The 15,905-nt window shown below is 56.6% G+C and overlaps 6 protein-coding genes across 6 annotated transcripts; 3 read left to right on the forward strand and 3 right to left on the reverse strand.

Moving 5' to 3' along the window:
* Nucleotides 1-579: 579 nt before the first annotated feature.
* CcaverHIS019_0307150 (uncharacterized protein) lies at nt 580-1,649 on the forward strand (the record flags this gene model as incomplete). The annotated part of the gene is made up of 6 exons (XM_060599192.1): nt 580-611; nt 648-727; nt 757-896; nt 932-1,141; nt 1,174-1,253; nt 1,289-1,649. 6 exons carry the CDS (start codon nt 580-582, stop codon nt 1,647-1,649), a joined length of 903 nt encoding a protein of 300 aa, XP_060455910.1.
* A 438-nt stretch (nt 1,650-2,087) lies between these two features.
* On the reverse strand, nt 2,088-3,551 carry CcaverHIS019_0307160 (uncharacterized protein; the record flags this gene model as incomplete). The annotated part of the gene is made up of 1 exon (XM_060599193.1): nt 2,088-3,551. One exon carries the CDS (start codon nt 3,549-3,551, stop codon nt 2,088-2,090), a length of 1,464 nt encoding a protein of 487 aa, XP_060455911.1.
* Nucleotides 3,552-4,553: 1,002 nt separating this feature from the next.
* CcaverHIS019_0307170 (uncharacterized protein) lies at nt 4,554-5,764 on the reverse strand (the record flags this gene model as incomplete). The annotated part of the gene is made up of 4 exons (XM_060599194.1): nt 4,554-5,156; nt 5,210-5,302; nt 5,567-5,659; nt 5,702-5,764. The coding sequence occupies 4 exons, from the start codon at nt 5,762-5,764 to the stop codon at nt 4,554-4,556; spliced, it is 852 nt and encodes a 283-aa protein (XP_060455912.1).
* Nucleotides 5,765-6,717: 953 nt separating this feature from the next.
* On the forward strand, nt 6,718-7,227 carry CcaverHIS019_0307180 (uncharacterized protein; the record flags this gene model as incomplete). The annotated part of the gene is made up of 1 exon (XM_060599195.1): nt 6,718-7,227. One exon carries the CDS (start codon nt 6,718-6,720, stop codon nt 7,225-7,227), a length of 510 nt encoding a protein of 169 aa, XP_060455913.1.
* A 1,219-nt stretch (nt 7,228-8,446) lies between these two features.
* CcaverHIS019_0307190 (uncharacterized protein) lies at nt 8,447-10,115 on the reverse strand (the record flags this gene model as incomplete). Its single annotated transcript, XM_060599196.1, has 4 exons — nt 8,447-9,233; nt 9,281-9,559; nt 9,601-9,674; nt 9,777-10,115. The coding sequence occupies 4 exons, from the start codon at nt 10,113-10,115 to the stop codon at nt 8,447-8,449; spliced, it is 1,479 nt and encodes a 492-aa protein (XP_060455914.1).
* Nucleotides 10,116-13,755: 3,640 nt separating this feature from the next.
* Nucleotides 13,756-15,537, forward strand: CcaverHIS019_0307200 (uncharacterized protein; the record flags this gene model as incomplete). The annotated part of the gene is made up of 2 exons (XM_060599197.1): nt 13,756-14,060; nt 14,118-15,537. 2 exons carry the CDS (start codon nt 13,756-13,758, stop codon nt 15,535-15,537), a joined length of 1,725 nt encoding a protein of 574 aa, XP_060455915.1.
* Between the last annotated feature and the right edge of the window lie 368 nt (nt 15,538-15,905).

A 15,905-nucleotide genomic window follows, 5' to 3' on the forward strand; every position in this document is an offset into this window, starting at 1 on the left:
GGTCAGTACACAAGATTCTGATGCAGGATCAGTTCTTGTAGCCTGGGTTCGACTCCCAGTTCGACCTGAATTAATTTTTGGATTTTTTCCGGTCTGTTTTGACTACCGGAATTGGGCCGAGGGGTCGGCTTGATCAACTGGATCGTGGCGACGTGACCGACTGTTTCGTCAAGCCAGTCTATCAATCCTGTCATCTCAAGAGTCGGTCAAGCCAATCTATCCATCCTGTCATCTCTTTATTCCGGCCCGAGGTCCGAGATCCGGTCAGAGGCACGCACGCGACGGCAACGTGCGGATTCCCCGAACTCTGGTTCGGAGTCAAGGATCTCGCTACCGCAGATGCTCCGAGAGTGTGCCCGCAGCCTGCAGAATGGTTGCACAGTTCTACGTAATGGCCATGCGCAGCATCGACCGACTTGCATGATGGACCGATAGTTTGCACTGCCACCAAATCACCATTGGGGGTTCCGACCCCGTATTCGGGTTTCCCGGATCTCGGTTCGGTCATCCCGTTGCCCCTGCTCAGAGGCAATATATATCGCGGGCAGTGGGGCCGACTCACTCCATCACCACACAACCATGAAATACGACGAGAACGGAACACGACTCATGTAAGCTTATCGCATCCATGTCGTCGCTGACAGCAGTACGGGCTACGTGCCCAAGCTCGCGCTGACGGGAGTCGCGATCGCCGCATATTTCCTCCTCTCGGCCTGCTGCGTATTCTGTAAGTCATCCTCAAGCGGCGCTGATGAGTCTTCTTCCGCACCAGGCCTAGACCCAAATACATGTTATGGGTGACGATCGGCACGTTTACGATGGCGGTCGGCTTTGGCGCCCGCATCCCCATGACAAACGACCCAGGGAGCCTGGGCATCTACATCGCCACCACTCTGGTACGGATTGGCGAGATGGTGCTGACATAACTAAGTTCACGCTTCTTTCTCCCTGCGCGTTCCTTGCTCAGGATTACGTTCTCCTCCCTCGTCTCGCAACATGGCTCGACGCCGAGGACTGCTTGTTCCTCTCGTCGCGCCTCATTGCCCGAATCTTCATCGGCTCAGATATCTGCACGTTCCTTATCCAGGCGGCTGGTGGCGGTATGACCGCCATGGAATCAATGGCGTCCACCGGCGAGAAAGTAGGTTGAAACGGTCAATGTAACTGACCCAGATCGCACTCATCGGCCTCATCATTCAATGCGTCAGCTTCGGCCTCTTCTGGGTCCTCCTCGTCGTCTTTGCATTCCGTCTGTGCGTCCCCCCTTCCTTTCGGAATCTGACAGCAGGCGCAGTAATCACTCAAACAAGTGGGCGAGTGGGAGTGGGTTCAAAGGCTGGAAGGCGCTCTACTGGGCCCTCCAGTGGACGTGTATCGGCATCATGGTGCGCTGCGTTTTCCGCGTTATCGAGTTCTCCCAAGGATACAGCGGGTACCTCCGCACCACCGAGTGGTGCTACTACGTCCTCGACACACTGCCCCTTTTCCTGGCTATTGTGGTGTGGGCCGTCGTGTGGCCGCCCAGCATCCTTGTCGAGAGTGACAAGTGGGCTGCGACGCACGAGCACGGGCACGAGTACGACCTCACAAGCATGGGAGGCTCGACTTATGGGCCCGTCACAACTGGGAGCTCTTACGACAAGGCATGATTGAGTGCAATCGACGAGTGATGAGCTGGTACAAGCTATGATCGGCCGGCGGCCTAGGCAACGGAGAGAACGCAGAAATAGAGAATCTGGAGTTACTGTACAAACCTGACCCCGACCGCATATACCCCATAGATGCGACGCATGGACCAGCAATGAGATTGGGTGCGGCGGCCGCGCCGTCCGTGCGCGGCCGCCGAGACTACACAGTGATCAAGGGTGTAAGCCGTTCGTTACACGAGGGGTTTAACCCAACCTCCAACCCAGGCTCGACGTTGAGCACAGCCATTCCATCTCTCTCAAGACTTTGGGTGACGTTATGCACATTTTCTTGCAGAGGCGGTAATCGAAATGCGAACCTTAGTCTAGAAGATGGAACATGACCTTCAAACATCAGACAGCTACATCTCCATGTACAACGAAACAACGCTACAGTACAGCTTACAGCTGGTACCGGAACTTGGCGGCCAGCTGGACCTCGCTGGGCCCGTGCCGACCCAGGTTGCGGCCCTCATCCATCTTACGGTTCTCGCGCTTAAAGTACCACCTAGTGACGAGAGCCATGCCGATGCACAGCGCACTGGCGACGAGGTTGACGATGAATGCAGGTACGAACCGCGGCGGCGAAAAGTACAGATACGAGCTCCAGATGTTGGGTGTCTGTGCGAACGCGTTGAGGATCGCATACACGATTGCACGCTTAGCACTTGGGCCAGTCATGTTGGCACCGACCCAGGAGAGGATGATGGTGGACGCAGCGTAGAAGCCGAATGGGAGGAGGCACATGGCAAAGTAGCGGGGCGCTGTCTTTGTAGTTGCAACTCCGATGATATTGCCGAGAAGAGTAAAGCACATTGGGATGGCGATGTGGTACGAACGGTTGCGGGTGCGGTCAGAGCTGAAGCCGTTAATAAGCAGTCCAATCGCGCAGAGAATGTATGGCGGCGCGGTGATTGCCAGAGTAGTTGTGCGCTTGAACCCGAGGCCTTGGACGACGATGGGGAAAAAGTTGGTGACGGTAGCGGCAATGAACGCAAATTGAAGGGTGAGGTTAAGGAGCCAAGTCTTGGGGTCGAGTAGTGCCATCTTGAGCGCCTGTAGGACGGGGACTTCGTCGTTCTCATCCTTGGTTCCACGGTCACTCTCGAGGCGCCAGAGCAGCATGTCCTTCTCGATCGGGGTGAGCCAGCGTACGGTCTGAGGACGGTTCGGCATGACGAACGCGCACATGATAGCGACGCCGAATGTCATCGCTCCCTCGACGATGAAGAGCCACCGCCAGCCGGCGAGTCCGTGCTTCCCATCGAGTTTTAGGATACCTATGGCGAACAGGCCTCCGAAGGCATTACCGATCTGTGAGCCAGTGTAGAACGCTGCGGTGCGCAGAGCCATTTGACGGCGAGGGTAGAAGAGCGAGACAAGGAACACGGCGCCGGGGAAGAAGGCCGCCTCGACGACGCCAAGCATGGTGCGACACACGGCGAGACCAGTGTAACTCGTCACTGCGCCAGTACTTGCGCTCACAATGCCCCACAACGACGCGTTGAAACACAGGTAATAGGCTGGGTACTTGATCTTGCCGACGATCATGTTTGATGGGATCTGGAGCGCGACATAGCCGGCGAACAGGACGGCAACGCAGGTGCCGTATTGCTGCGTCGAAAGACCTAGGTCTTGGGCGATCCCAGCAACAAATGCTGAAGACAAATTCTGTCTGTCTAGAAAGTTGAGCAAATAAAGTAGTGTGAGGGCGGGAATGAGCATGATGTCCACCTTGCGGGTCGCGCGTTTCGCAATCTCCTCTCGCTCCTCCTCGCTCAAGGAGGCGAGCGAGTCGGGGAGGTTTACGGCCAGGTGGTCGGCGACAGCGAACGGTTCCTTGTAGATAGATTCCTTGTCATCCATGGTGGGCGTGGTGAGAACGGGGCATCAAGCTCCTGGTTATATAACCAGTGATGCTTATCTGCCTAACATGTGGCCCCATTGGGGGCCCACTCGTTGTCACTCGGCCCCACTTGTTGTCACCCGGCCCCACTCGTTGTCACTGGGCCCCACTGCTCTCGCGCATCGATCCGGAGTATCCCGCAGTGGTGGGCTAGAGGAAGGATGGTCGCGCAGTGGTGGGCTAGAGGATGGTCGCGCAGTGGTGGGCTGGATGGTGAGCGCTCGCTCGTCGTATACGGCCCTGGGCAGGTTGTGTTGTTCTTGTGCAGTACATAGTATGCCGTTGGCAATATCGTATGTCCAAGTGCCTTATCGCAAGTCGGTGAGCATGAGTTGGTGTAAGATAGCAGAGGCAGTGGTAAGGTTGTGGCGTTGTGGATTGTTCCGGAAACCCGACTAGTTCCAGCCTAGGCACTTATCGATTACGATTCCGCACGGCTTTCACCGACCCGAGTACACTGCGGTACGATTATCAAGTGGAGGTTGGTGCCGTCTGTTCGAATTGTGAGAGCATGTGAGCTGCCAAGGTACGACCGCTTGTCGGTCGGATGGCGGCGATGTCAGATTGTGAGGATGACATAAACATGGGGATGCACACGCAATCCTGGATATATGGAACCCCTATGGGGATGACCTAATAGGGAATGCGCTATATAGGGGTGGAACCAATAAGGATCGCCATCCAAGGAATAGCTGGAGGCTAGGGATATATTGACATCGCCCACTTCCTGGCCGAGCTCTGACACTTGCCGCATGGTCACAGGATGACACCGCAACACTTACTACACAGTCCATGTCATCACTTCTAACTGAGAACTACATACAACTATTTACCTCACTGATTTACAACAGATGACCTTGGGAAGCTACGATGTGTCAGAATGATCCGGCAGTTAAACATGATACTCACCACTTGAAATTCAGTTGGCAGCGCGCGTCGTCGTTTACCGCGTCGTGCACCGTTCAGGCTTCATGCTCATCACGTTCAAGCTCAGTGACGCCCTTCGGGTTCGTGTTGTTGTCGCTCTGTGTACGCTTGACAGTCTTCTTGGGCGCAAGAGGCTCCTTCTCGTAGACCCCCCTAGCGCGCTTGGCGCCCTTGGCGCCCTTGGCGGGAGTCTTAGTGGAGGGGATAAACTCGTCCTCGCTGTTGTCTTCGACCTCCACGACCTGCGACTTACGCCTCGGGGCGCGTTTCGGCCCAGGTTTGAGCAGGTTTGGCTCAGTTGGTGCCGCCTTGGTGACACTGATCTTCGCCTGGGCGAGCTTTGCCTCCCTGGGGCCGAGCTGGTAGGGGGTTTCGATGAGCCCCACGTCAATGCCGTCAATCGCAATCTCCACGGGCTGACCTGCGCGAACGGCCTCAAGCTTGAGACGCGCCAGGTCAATCTGAGCATTGACGCGGCTAACAGACGCGAGGTCAGCGAGGCGCTCGATCACGGCAGCATTTCGCAGCATGAGCGTCATTGCAGTGAGGTCAGCCTCTTTGGCCTCTGACGGCGTCCGCAACACATTCGAGGAGGTTTGGGTGGGCCGGTTACCGTTCTTGGCGGCCTCGCCGGCGTTCTGGCCGTCAGCCACCTTCACTGGGATGTCAGCCTCTGCATCAGCACACCCACCGGGGCCTTGGTGCCAAGGTAGACTGCAGGGTCTGTCTCGCCAGTGAGAGCGACTCCAACAGCGTCCGGCACGCTCCTGAGGAGGTCGACAGACTGCAGTTAGCAGATTGGAGACCGGGGATCGTGGGTGCTCGGTGGGTGGTGCTCGCGCGCTGGGCAGTGGGGAAGGTGACTCTTCACTTGCTGGGTGGACGGGGGAAGGTGACTCTTCACTTGCTGGGTGGACGGGGGAAGGTGACTCTTCACTTGCTGGGTGGACGGGGGAAGGTGACTCTTCACTTGCTGGGTGGACGGGGGAAGGTGACTCTTCACTTGCTGGGTGGACGGGGGAAGGTGACTGCTCACGGATCAACTTACCCACGGCACGAAGCCCGCCGGCAGCTCGTTGACACCCAACTCTCCAAGCGCCTCGCGGCGATGCGCGTCGCCGGTATCGGCAGCGCCCAGAATCTGTACAAATTAGCTCAAACCGCTGTCAATAGGAGCACCCACCGCAAGTGGGTCTCCGAAGGTGGTGGCAGGGGTCGATGCCTCGGGCTGTTCAATGGGCATCATGGCGAGGAAGAGGACTGCAATACGAAATGTGAATGAGCTGATGAGAGATGAGAAATGAGCTGATGAGAGATGAGAGATGAGAGATGAGAGATGAAAGATGAGAGATATATATATGTATATATATATTATATGGAGAGAGAGATGGAGAGAGAGAGAGAGAAAGAGAGGACCTCTTGGAGGTTTTGTGGGAAAGGGAGGGAAGGTCGCGGTGCGTGGCCGGACGTGGAGGGGAACGCGTGGGCGACGGTGGCGGTGCCGAGTAGTGCAGGGGTTGCTGTTAGATCGTCGAGTGAATTGAGTGGAGCTGTGTGGATAACATATGGTGCGGTGCATACGATCAGACGGCCAGACGATACGAGTGAAGGCGGACACTGGGCAATGCCGCAGCGACTGCTAGCTGCTAGGACAGTCCTGTTGTGTGGTTCAGGCACGGCCGCCATGTGGTGGTTGGTCCTGCTCTGGCCATGGCGTGCGGTACAGGAACAGGAGGGCACGTGCCACGCGCCATACGGTTGAGGCACGCCTGTGGAAAATGAATGAGATCCATCGAATGAAGGGATGAGGATCCCACGATTATACAAGGATACAGAAGCTGTTAGAGACGAGGCGAGGTGGGAACTTCCACGAGGCGAGTCGGGAACTGAGACAGGGCGAGCTGGGAACAGGGAGACGGGCGAATAACGGGAACGAACAGGCGCGTATCCGCGATAACGGCACCTTCCTTGATTACTGCCCTCTACGTTCTCAACTACTTAACTACGCCGGCAATTAATGGATGAGCTAATAGGGAATGCGCTATATAGGGGTGGAGCCAATAGGGATCGCCATACAAGGCTGGAGGCTAGGGATATATTGACAGGTGCGGAACACGGCGAGCTTGCCCAGACCGGTATCGGTGTTCTCGTCGACAACATCGAACCGAGCTGTTCATCAACCGACGTCTCCACATCCCAATGCCATTCCCAGAAACCATCCCATCCCTCACACTTCAAGGTTACAAAGTGCGACGCGCGGTCCGCGATGACGTATCGGCCATCGCTGGTCTCCTCCTCGAGGACCCCATATCTGCGGCCCGCGAGCCAGCCTCGGGCCAGCTGGAGAGGTACTATGCGGCGTTCGCGGACGTCGACTCGGACCCACACCAGTTCCTCGCCGTTATGATAGCTTGTTCTTCCCCCTCCCCCTCGTCGGAGCATGTGGTAGGCTGCGCCCAACTCACCCTCATCCCAGGCCTGACGCGGGGCGGAGCCCTTCGCCTTCAGGTTGAGGGCCTGCATGTCGCTACGTGCTTGCAAGGGCGTGGGCTTGGCAGCGCTCTCCTCGCGTGGATCGACGACATGGGACGCGCGTCTGGGGCACAGTTTGCCCAGCTCACCAGCGACAAGAAGCGTCCCGAGGCGCACAGGTTGTATTCCCGGCTGGGATGGGTCGCTAGCCATGAGGGGTTCAAGAAACCGCTCTGAATGTCTTAAGGGAGGACTGTGCAGCTTTGACATTATCCCGTCTTCTTGGCCTCGCAAACGCCATCCCGTCTTCTTGGCCTCGTAAACGCCATCCCGTCTTCTTGACGTCGTAAACACCCAGTGCTCAGGTGGATGATTAGTCTCGAATGTTACCAAGCCACGTCGAACACTCGAAATACAAGTGCCAAAGCGGAGACGGTTCAATCGCTCGCCTCATTCTATGCGGCGAAAGCGGGGAAACAGCCCAGATGTGGAGCGCATCGCCAACGAGGCCTCTCGCCTCGAGCACAAGGGTACAGGCGACACCCTCTCTGCCTCGCAGGTTCTGTACAGTTGTAGAAGTTGTGCCGGCGCACGCTGCGTTGGCTTCAGAGGACAGTATAATCGGCGAGAGTATGCAGTGGCTCGACGAGGACAGGGCAAGGAGAGTGGATCAAAAAGGATAGGCTGAGGAACTGAATCCTCGTTTGACGAGAGTGGGATTCGAACCCACGTCCGAAGACTGCGGATATTCCAGAGAATACCTTAACACAGCGCCTTAGACCGCTCGGCCATCTCGCCGGATGGTTATTGGATTTTCACGTCTCTATACATTTTGCGTCCCGACCCAGTTGGTGAACATACCGCCACAGTGCCTGGCTCATGTCACGTTTACGTAACATCCGCGAGAGTTGCCCACAGTTTGTGGCACAGGCAGCTTGACTGCCGAGCTATCCGCTCCCACCTGTTGTTGGCCCGATTCCGCCTGGCTAAGTGTACTGACTGCCGTGGTTGCGCACGACTCACGATTTTTGCGAGGGTTATGCTGTAGATGCCAGTCAGCGCCGTCTGGGTTTATGTTTAGGCCAGGTTTAGCCGGTCGATCATCACTCTGTCTAATATCTATGGCCCCGGTCTTACCTGCCCTCGACCCCACAGGCTGTCTTACCTGCCCTCAACCCCACAGGCTTAGATAAGCATTATCAGAGACATTTACCGGGTGGATTGGGATACTGTCTCACTTCCTCAACAGCCTGCCGAGATTGCGGCGGGATACTGTCTCACTTCCTCAACAGCCCGGCCAGATTGCGGCCAGGTATATGAGCAAGGTCGCTCGCGGGAACAGATCGTGAGCTCGAGCTCGCTCTTGGATCATGTCGCCAGTACTGATTACCATAGTACATATCTTCCAACTACGTTACCAACCCCTATATATCAAACAGAAAGGACAATTCGAACCCTACATCTGGTAGCGGAAGTCAGGGTGGCCCTCGAGAACCTTGCCGTCGCGGTCGGCCTTGCGGTTCTCGAGCTTGAAGTAGACCCAGAGGCCGAAGCAGCAGAGGATCGAGGCAGCGGTCATGGCGAGCGTGATGCGGATACCAGTGGGGTATCCGTGTGGCGCCTCCTTCTCGATGAACGAGACACCGGCGATGATGCCCGAGAGACCGCCGAATGCAACGACAATGGCTGAGGTGTATCCACGCTTGCTCTGGCGGCGAATGGCGGTCTGAGCCCACGAGATGGCGAGGGGCATGTTGGCGTTGGAGCCACCGACAGCGATGAAGACACCGGCGTAGCGCGCAGCGAGGTGAGAAGCACCCAGCTGGCTGTACATGCAAGTGCCGATGATGACCTGGAGAGAGTTGAGGGAAATGGCCAGAGCACGCTGGTGGTACCGGTCGGCGAGGATGGCGGTGGCCATGGCAGGAATCGGGACCCACACGTAGGGCGGGGCGACGAGAATGACGTTCTTGAACCCATTGAAGCCCATCTGCTTAAGGATACGGGGAAGGAAGTAGCTGAGCGCGTAGGTCGAAGTGCCGGAAGTGCAGAAGATGTAGGCAAAGACCCAGAGCTTGACGTCGCACACGTACGACCAGAACTTGGCCATGGTCATGGGGTCGTACTCGGCGTCACCGCGGTCGCGTTCAATACGGGTCTCGATGAGCTCCTTCTCCTCAGGCTTGAGGAACTTGGCCTTGTCGGGGAAATCGACGATGAAGAGCATACCGACGCAAGCGATGCTGTTGTCAGCCAAGTTTTGTTGGTGAAAAAAATGCGGGCGACTTACACCATGGTCATGATACCGTTGATGATGAAGATCCAGCGCCAACCACTGAGCCCGCCACGGCCGTGGAGCTGGGAGAGGCCGTAAGCCAGAGTGGCACTGAGACCGCACACAACCACGGACAGAACGTAGAAGAAAGTGGTACGCGTCGCCATCTGGTGGCGTGGGTACCAGCATGAAATGAGGTAGGTCGCACCCGGGAAAAGCGCACATTCAAAGAGACCGAGGACAGCACGCAGACCGATCAGTGCCTGCCATGTCTGGATGAAACCGAAGCACATCCTGCCGGTCAGCCTGTCATTCTAACCAATTCTGGTACTCACATCACAACACCCCAAAGGAAGCAAGCCATGCCGAGCCACCAGCGGGCACCGAACGCGCGGAGACCAAGTTGGGACTGGTGTTAGCCTCGATGTTTGAGGAAAAAATAAACGGAATTGGTGGCAGTGGCGGTGGCGGGAATGCGACAACCGGTTTCGTCTCTAGATCAAACACTCACTGGGATCTCAAAAATGATGTACGGGACGAAGAAAATCATGGTGGCGATACCATAACGGTTGTTACCGTTGACAAGGTCGAGCTCGGTGTTCATAGCTTGGTCGTTGGCGGCACGTGCGAGCGAGAGATTGGTACGGTCGATGAAACTGATACAGTAAAGGAGGGACAGGACCGGAATGAGGCGGCGGTCAACTTTGCGAGTGACTGAGCGAACGAACGCCGGCGAGTATCCATCGTCGATGTCGATGGGACCCTCGTTGACGCTGGTCACCTTCTCGTTCACCGCCACCTCGGCGACCTCGACATCGGCCTTGTAGTCGCTCTTCGATGTGGTCGTCATGATAGTAAGAGTGAGAGTGGGTGGAGTCAATGTTGAGGAACCTAGTCGCCGTGAGCTTATGTACCTTTCCCATGGTCATTGACCGAGCTGAAACGGATAAAGCTGTCGAGAGGAGAATGCTAACGTGGATGCAGTGGCCGATTTGCGTACATTCCGTATCACTTTCGCGCAAGCAAGTGCTGGGACCCCGTGGGCGGGTAATCCCCGCCTTGGGAAGCTTACACAACCATCGTGCGCCACCGTTTACCCGCGGGGGCCCGTTTAGGGATCTGGGGATCCCATCGCGCGCGGGGGGGGGGCGCTAGTCACCTCCGTGATGGGTGTGATCGTGCCTTGGATTTAACGAGCGGGCCACTGGCCCCGGTGACAAACGCGCATCTAATCGGCATGAGTGGGCTGGATGTCAAACTGTGGCGTCGCTGTCGAAGTTGCTTATCCCGAGAATCAAGTCTTTCAGTTCGTAGGGTAGGGAAAAATGAATCTGGGGCCAAGCCGGAAAAAGCAAGATTGAGCCCACTTGGTCTCAACGCTTTGGCCAGCGTAACATTGCTCCACGCAGGCACGTGCCGCCAATCCAATCGGGTTTGGGTGGTCTGATCGCATGCTGTGAGAGGGCAAGGCGAGCGAGCATATCGTAAGTTCTAACCGAGCCACGAGTAACCCAGATACGGGCACTGCTCGGTTGCGGAGCAGCGAGGGGATGAGGTCCAGAGTTGAGAGGTAATTGCGCGCTTTGCCACAATGTAATGCGAGTTAATTGCGCGCTTTGCCACAATGTAATGCGTTTCAAAACACTAGCACCGAATGCCGGTGCACGGACTTGTCAGCCTTGAATGTAGATGGAGCGGACGTAAAGCGGTGTGGACGGCCATGCAGCAAGACCTTGAACGTCCGGGCGGCGGAGGTGGGCACGGCGTCTGGCTAGGACTGACTGACATGCCGCGCACGTCCACTATCTGGCATTGAGCGTGTGGCTGGTGTTGACTTGGCGTGGTGTTCGATTGGGGGTACGTGCTTGCGGGTAAACCACTTGAAATCAATTTACTTCCAACCAATCATCTACATGCTGAAACGAACCCGTGAGGACCAGAACGAACAAGTTCAAATAGAATACTTGGAAATGGTAACTGGTTCGATAAGGCGATCGAGGCTCCACCGAACCCGCACCGAACCGAAGCTGCATGTGACTCATGACAGATTACACATGTTATGAGCATGTGGACAGTCGCATTCGCAGAGCTTAATTCGGTTGCACCGCAAGGGAATGCGCGGCGATGGCCGCAAGGGCTTGAGTCGATCGTCTTCACGGGCCGCCGGTTTAGTCAGCGTCGCGCTCATGCACATACATGTCCATCCATCAACATCAGCAGTGGAATGAAAGAGGTCAGACGAGTGGAAAAAAACAACTACGGCGAACGGGGTTCGAACCCGTGTCACACCCTAAACTGGTAAGCAGGAACTGCCAAACCGATGGGAAGGGTGAATCCTAAACCACTAGACGATCACCGTGACAGGAAAGCGGAGATGGCAAATGACGCAATGACGCAATTGCTGCAAGAAAGCCTCACGCCACAACGGAGCACCACGTGACCATTAGCCCTATTTACACGTGCGCGAGCCCGTTCTACTCAGGCCACCGCCATATTCTATCCAAAGTCGCGGGAGCGTACAACGCCGCGGGCGGTCCGCGGGCGGCTGCAGATACGTCAAATCGGCAGTTCCAACAAGGAACCTTCTATGTTAGAGATGTCAGATTCGGTCAGGTGGTCCGCGGGGTGTGGCAGGTGGCGTAGCCTACGGTCTCCGGTAGTTAGAGGTGATTGATGTGGGCAAAGTCCATGTTCTGCAAGGTGCAGCGGCTCGTGCATGATTTCGTCGGAACGCAAGCTCAAAGTCAGCCGGGAGCAAACCCACATGGAAAGTGGAGGTTTGCTATGATGAGAGTGTTGCTGGAATCTGCTGACGTAAGCCGTGATTTCTCCTCCCTTCTTTCATCTTGGGATGTCCGCACTGGACACTGTCGTCGGCTGCACTCTCACCGCTCCGCTGGTCCCAGATGGGCGCCAGGTGCATCGTAGGGGCATGGGCATGCCCATTCCCCAGGAACGCGGAGCACCGACGGCCCCGCAACTGCAATTCGAGCACGGTGGGCTTGGAAGACATGGAAGGGATGCGCATGTGGTCGTGGCGACTTTGCTCGACCGCTTATCTTCAAACCTGAGCCTGCCAGGCAACGGTGGCTTGGAAGCTCGGTATTGGATCGTGATTAGAATTTTGCGGCAAGGGGTATTGCAAAATAGAAATCCCCGTTCTCATCGGGCCTCTATTCGAGGCCAGCTTTGCCGAAGTACTGAGTGTATTCGGGGCCCGTGGAGTCCTACGACCTGTGGCAGTGACACAGTCATGGAGCGCTTCGCCCTGTTGGGTCATGCCATTGCCGCCGGCACAGCTGGAGGCATGTGGTTTATTTACAGCTGTGCCGTGGGCGTCGGACTCACACTGTTGGACTTGCTAATGTACTGCGGGCAGTATTTATTCAACAGCTGGAATGTGGAGTACCACTTGCACATGCGGAGTCTCCAACCTCACCCTGACCACTGGCAACGTTAGAAATAGGCCCAATCGGCGCGCCTGTTAGGTCCGACCACATCGGCCTTTGAAGTACATAGGCAGCTCCGACGTGGTCGGACCTCGTTCGGGTTTTTCCCCCGGACTTCGGCAGCTCTCCACAACGTCTACCTCGACATGGCAACAGTGACTCACGATGTAGCATGCGCAATGACCCGAGCGCACAGACACTGGCGCTGATGTTATCAGCCAAAGCGACGCCATTGCTGATACACAACGGCGTGTATGATACATCTGTACCTTGTATCTCTGATAACGGTAAATGTGCCCAACCCAGGGTTTTGCCTGAAGCTTTCAAGCCACTTGAACCGAAACCAGGATCGGCCAAGGCCGCCAGGATCAACTATCTCTGTACTGATCAGCGAGGTAGTGACGACGCAAGGTAAGATGAGGTCAGCTGACTCGAAAGCTGGCTGTGAAGGGATGCCGGCCTCATCGGGGCTCAAGGAACGAGACGAGTCAGGGTCCAGAGGTATATAGTTGTGGGAGCTTGGGACCTGAGGACTCGTCAGTGATGAGTGGCTTACGAGCTGCGAGGGTTAGAATGACATGCCTCACAACCTGAACCCCGTGATCTAATGTACAGGCTGGGACAGCCGCAGGCAGGGAGATACCCTCGGCTTTGGGGGGCGCCGCGGAGTCACCACGCCGAATGCTGTCTCGTCCGCCCTGAACGGAGCGCATTGCCTAATCTCGTCTCTCACGCTGGGTGGGGGAAGTGGGTCATCCGTACTCAATTTGCAAACCAGGTTTGAGACCCCGCGGCTATGCGAGTTCCCCTCCACTCGTAGGTAGCCAAGGCGAGGTACGCGGTGGGCTGTATGGGCCGTGCTGGTCGGCTACTCCCACCCTCCCGCCCTTGGCATCTCTTATCACCTAATGGCCAAACTACTACTTATCACCTCGCGATTCGAGCTCAATACGACGGATCCCATGGCCAATTGAGCTCACTCAGCCTCACTCCTCTTCACTCAACCCGGCCCTCACACACACACACCCACATTCACACAGCATGACTACCCCAAGTACCGCTTACGATGAGGACCAAAAGGTCGAGGCCAAGGTCGACATTCAGGACGTCGACGACTCTGCTGAAGGTGACCTCGCACACACCCCACGGACCAAGCGCCCTCTTGGTGTGCGGCTCAAAGAGTTTGGCGCGTCATTGAAATCCAAGGAAGCCTGGTTTGCAGACTACGACTACGGAGCACTGTTCATTCCCAACATCCCGGGGCTGTTCAAGAAGCGCGAGCTTCCCTTCTACGGGCCAAACGACAAGCTGCCGTACCTCCTCATCATCATTCTCGGTCTTCAACAGTAAGTCATATCCATCTTCTGTTAATCCTTTTTGCCGGAACCCTGGCTAACAACCAGCGCTCTCGCCATGGTTGGCGGTCTTGTCGTCCCTCCATTGCTGCTTGGTGGTGTCACCGGCGCCAACCTCCCTACCGAAGTCCAGCAGTACTTGATCTCGGCTTCTCTCATTTGGTGCTCGGTCGGAACAGTCATCCAGATTCAGCGCACACGTCTTTTCGGCACTCGTTACTACATCGGCACTGGTATTGTCTCTGTCACCGGCACTTCGTTCGCATTCGCCAACGTCGCCCTCAAGTATCTCCAGCAGTCGTACCAGAACGGGACTTGCCAAACGCTTCCCGATGGCACAAAGCTCCCATGCGAGTCCGAGTTTGGTGCCATTCTCGGCACAACGGTCGCCACCGGTGCATTTGCTATCGCCCTTGCCTTTGTGCCTCCCCGCATTATCCGCAAGCTCTTCCCGCCCCTCATCTGCGGTCTCATGCTTACCCTCATCGGCGGTGTCCTCATCACTTCGGGTGTGACCAACTGGGCTGGTGGCGCTGGCCCTTGCCGCACCAACCACGACATCAACTGCGTTGCTGGTAGCCAGGCTCACAGGTGGGGTTCCGCCCAGTTCCTCGGACTCGGTCTTTCGTGCTTTGTCGTCATCATCATCTGCGAGGTCTTCGGGTCCGCGTTCATGAAGTCGGCTGCCGTCTTCCTCGGTCTCATTGTTGGTCTCGCCATCGCTGCTGGTACCGGCTACTTCAACAGCAAGGTTATTAAGGAAGCACCTGGCGGCACTTTCCTCTTCGTCCACCGCTTCCCCCTGGCTGTTCGTGGCCAGCTTGTCCTTCCCATGATTGCCGCTTGGTGCATCATCATCGTCGAGTGCATCGGTAACATCACCGCGTCGTGCGATGTCTCGGGTCTCGAGATTGAGGGCGAGCGCTTCATGTCGCGCATCCAGGGCGGTATTCTTTCCGACTCCATCACCGCCACTATCGCTGGTCTCGTGACCGTCCCCGCCCTCACCACCTTTGCGCAGAACGCTGGTGTCATTGCTCTCACTCGCAATGCCTCGCGTTCATCCGGTTACGCTTGCGCCTTCTTCCTACTCCTTATGGGAATCATCGGCAAGTTTGGTGCAATCTTCGTTGCCGCTCCCCCCGCCGTCATTGGTGGTTTCACAACTTTCCTCTTCGGCGCCGTCACCACGTCTGGTCTACGTGTCATGGCCTACGCCAAGTGGACTCGTCGCGACCGTTTCGTCGTTTCCGTCTCGGCTGCCCTGGGCTTCTCGTCCCTTTGCGTTCCCGACTGGTTTGGTTACATCTTCACGTACAAGGGCGACAACACTGGCCTCAAGGGTTTCATCCAGGCCATCACCCTCATCGTCCAGGAGCCGTACCTCATCGCTGCAGTCCTTGGCGTCTTCCTCAACGTTGTCCTCCCAGGGGAGAGCGAGGAAGAGGAGGTTGACAACACCCACTAAACGTCGAAAGAAGGGTTCAGAAGATTCAACGAATGGAGTCGAGAGGGTTGTACAGCACATAGTCCACACTTGCGACTGGCCGGCTGGGTTTGCAAGGTCAAAGTCGATGGTTAAATCGACGAGGGCACGGTTGGGGTCGGTCGGACGAGGATGGACGGGCATGGCGCCATGATAGCCTGCCGCGTACCAAAATACCTGCGCACCAATATGGGTTGTGCCATGCATTAGCAGTTGTCATTAGGTTACAATCAACGGTCGACGGTCGACGGAGCGGAGACGGAGGGGCGAAGAAGAGGCAAAAAAGCAAGTGATCGCGGCGGGTGACACGAAAGGCTGGCGAGTGAGTCAAGTAGAGTCTGAGGAGGCTA

This window comes from Cutaneotrichosporon cavernicola, assembly GCF_030864355.1.
Source record: "Cutaneotrichosporon cavernicola HIS019 DNA, chromosome: 3".
Classification (NCBI taxonomy): Eukaryota; Fungi; Basidiomycota; class Tremellomycetes; order Trichosporonales; family Trichosporonaceae; genus Cutaneotrichosporon; species Cutaneotrichosporon cavernicola.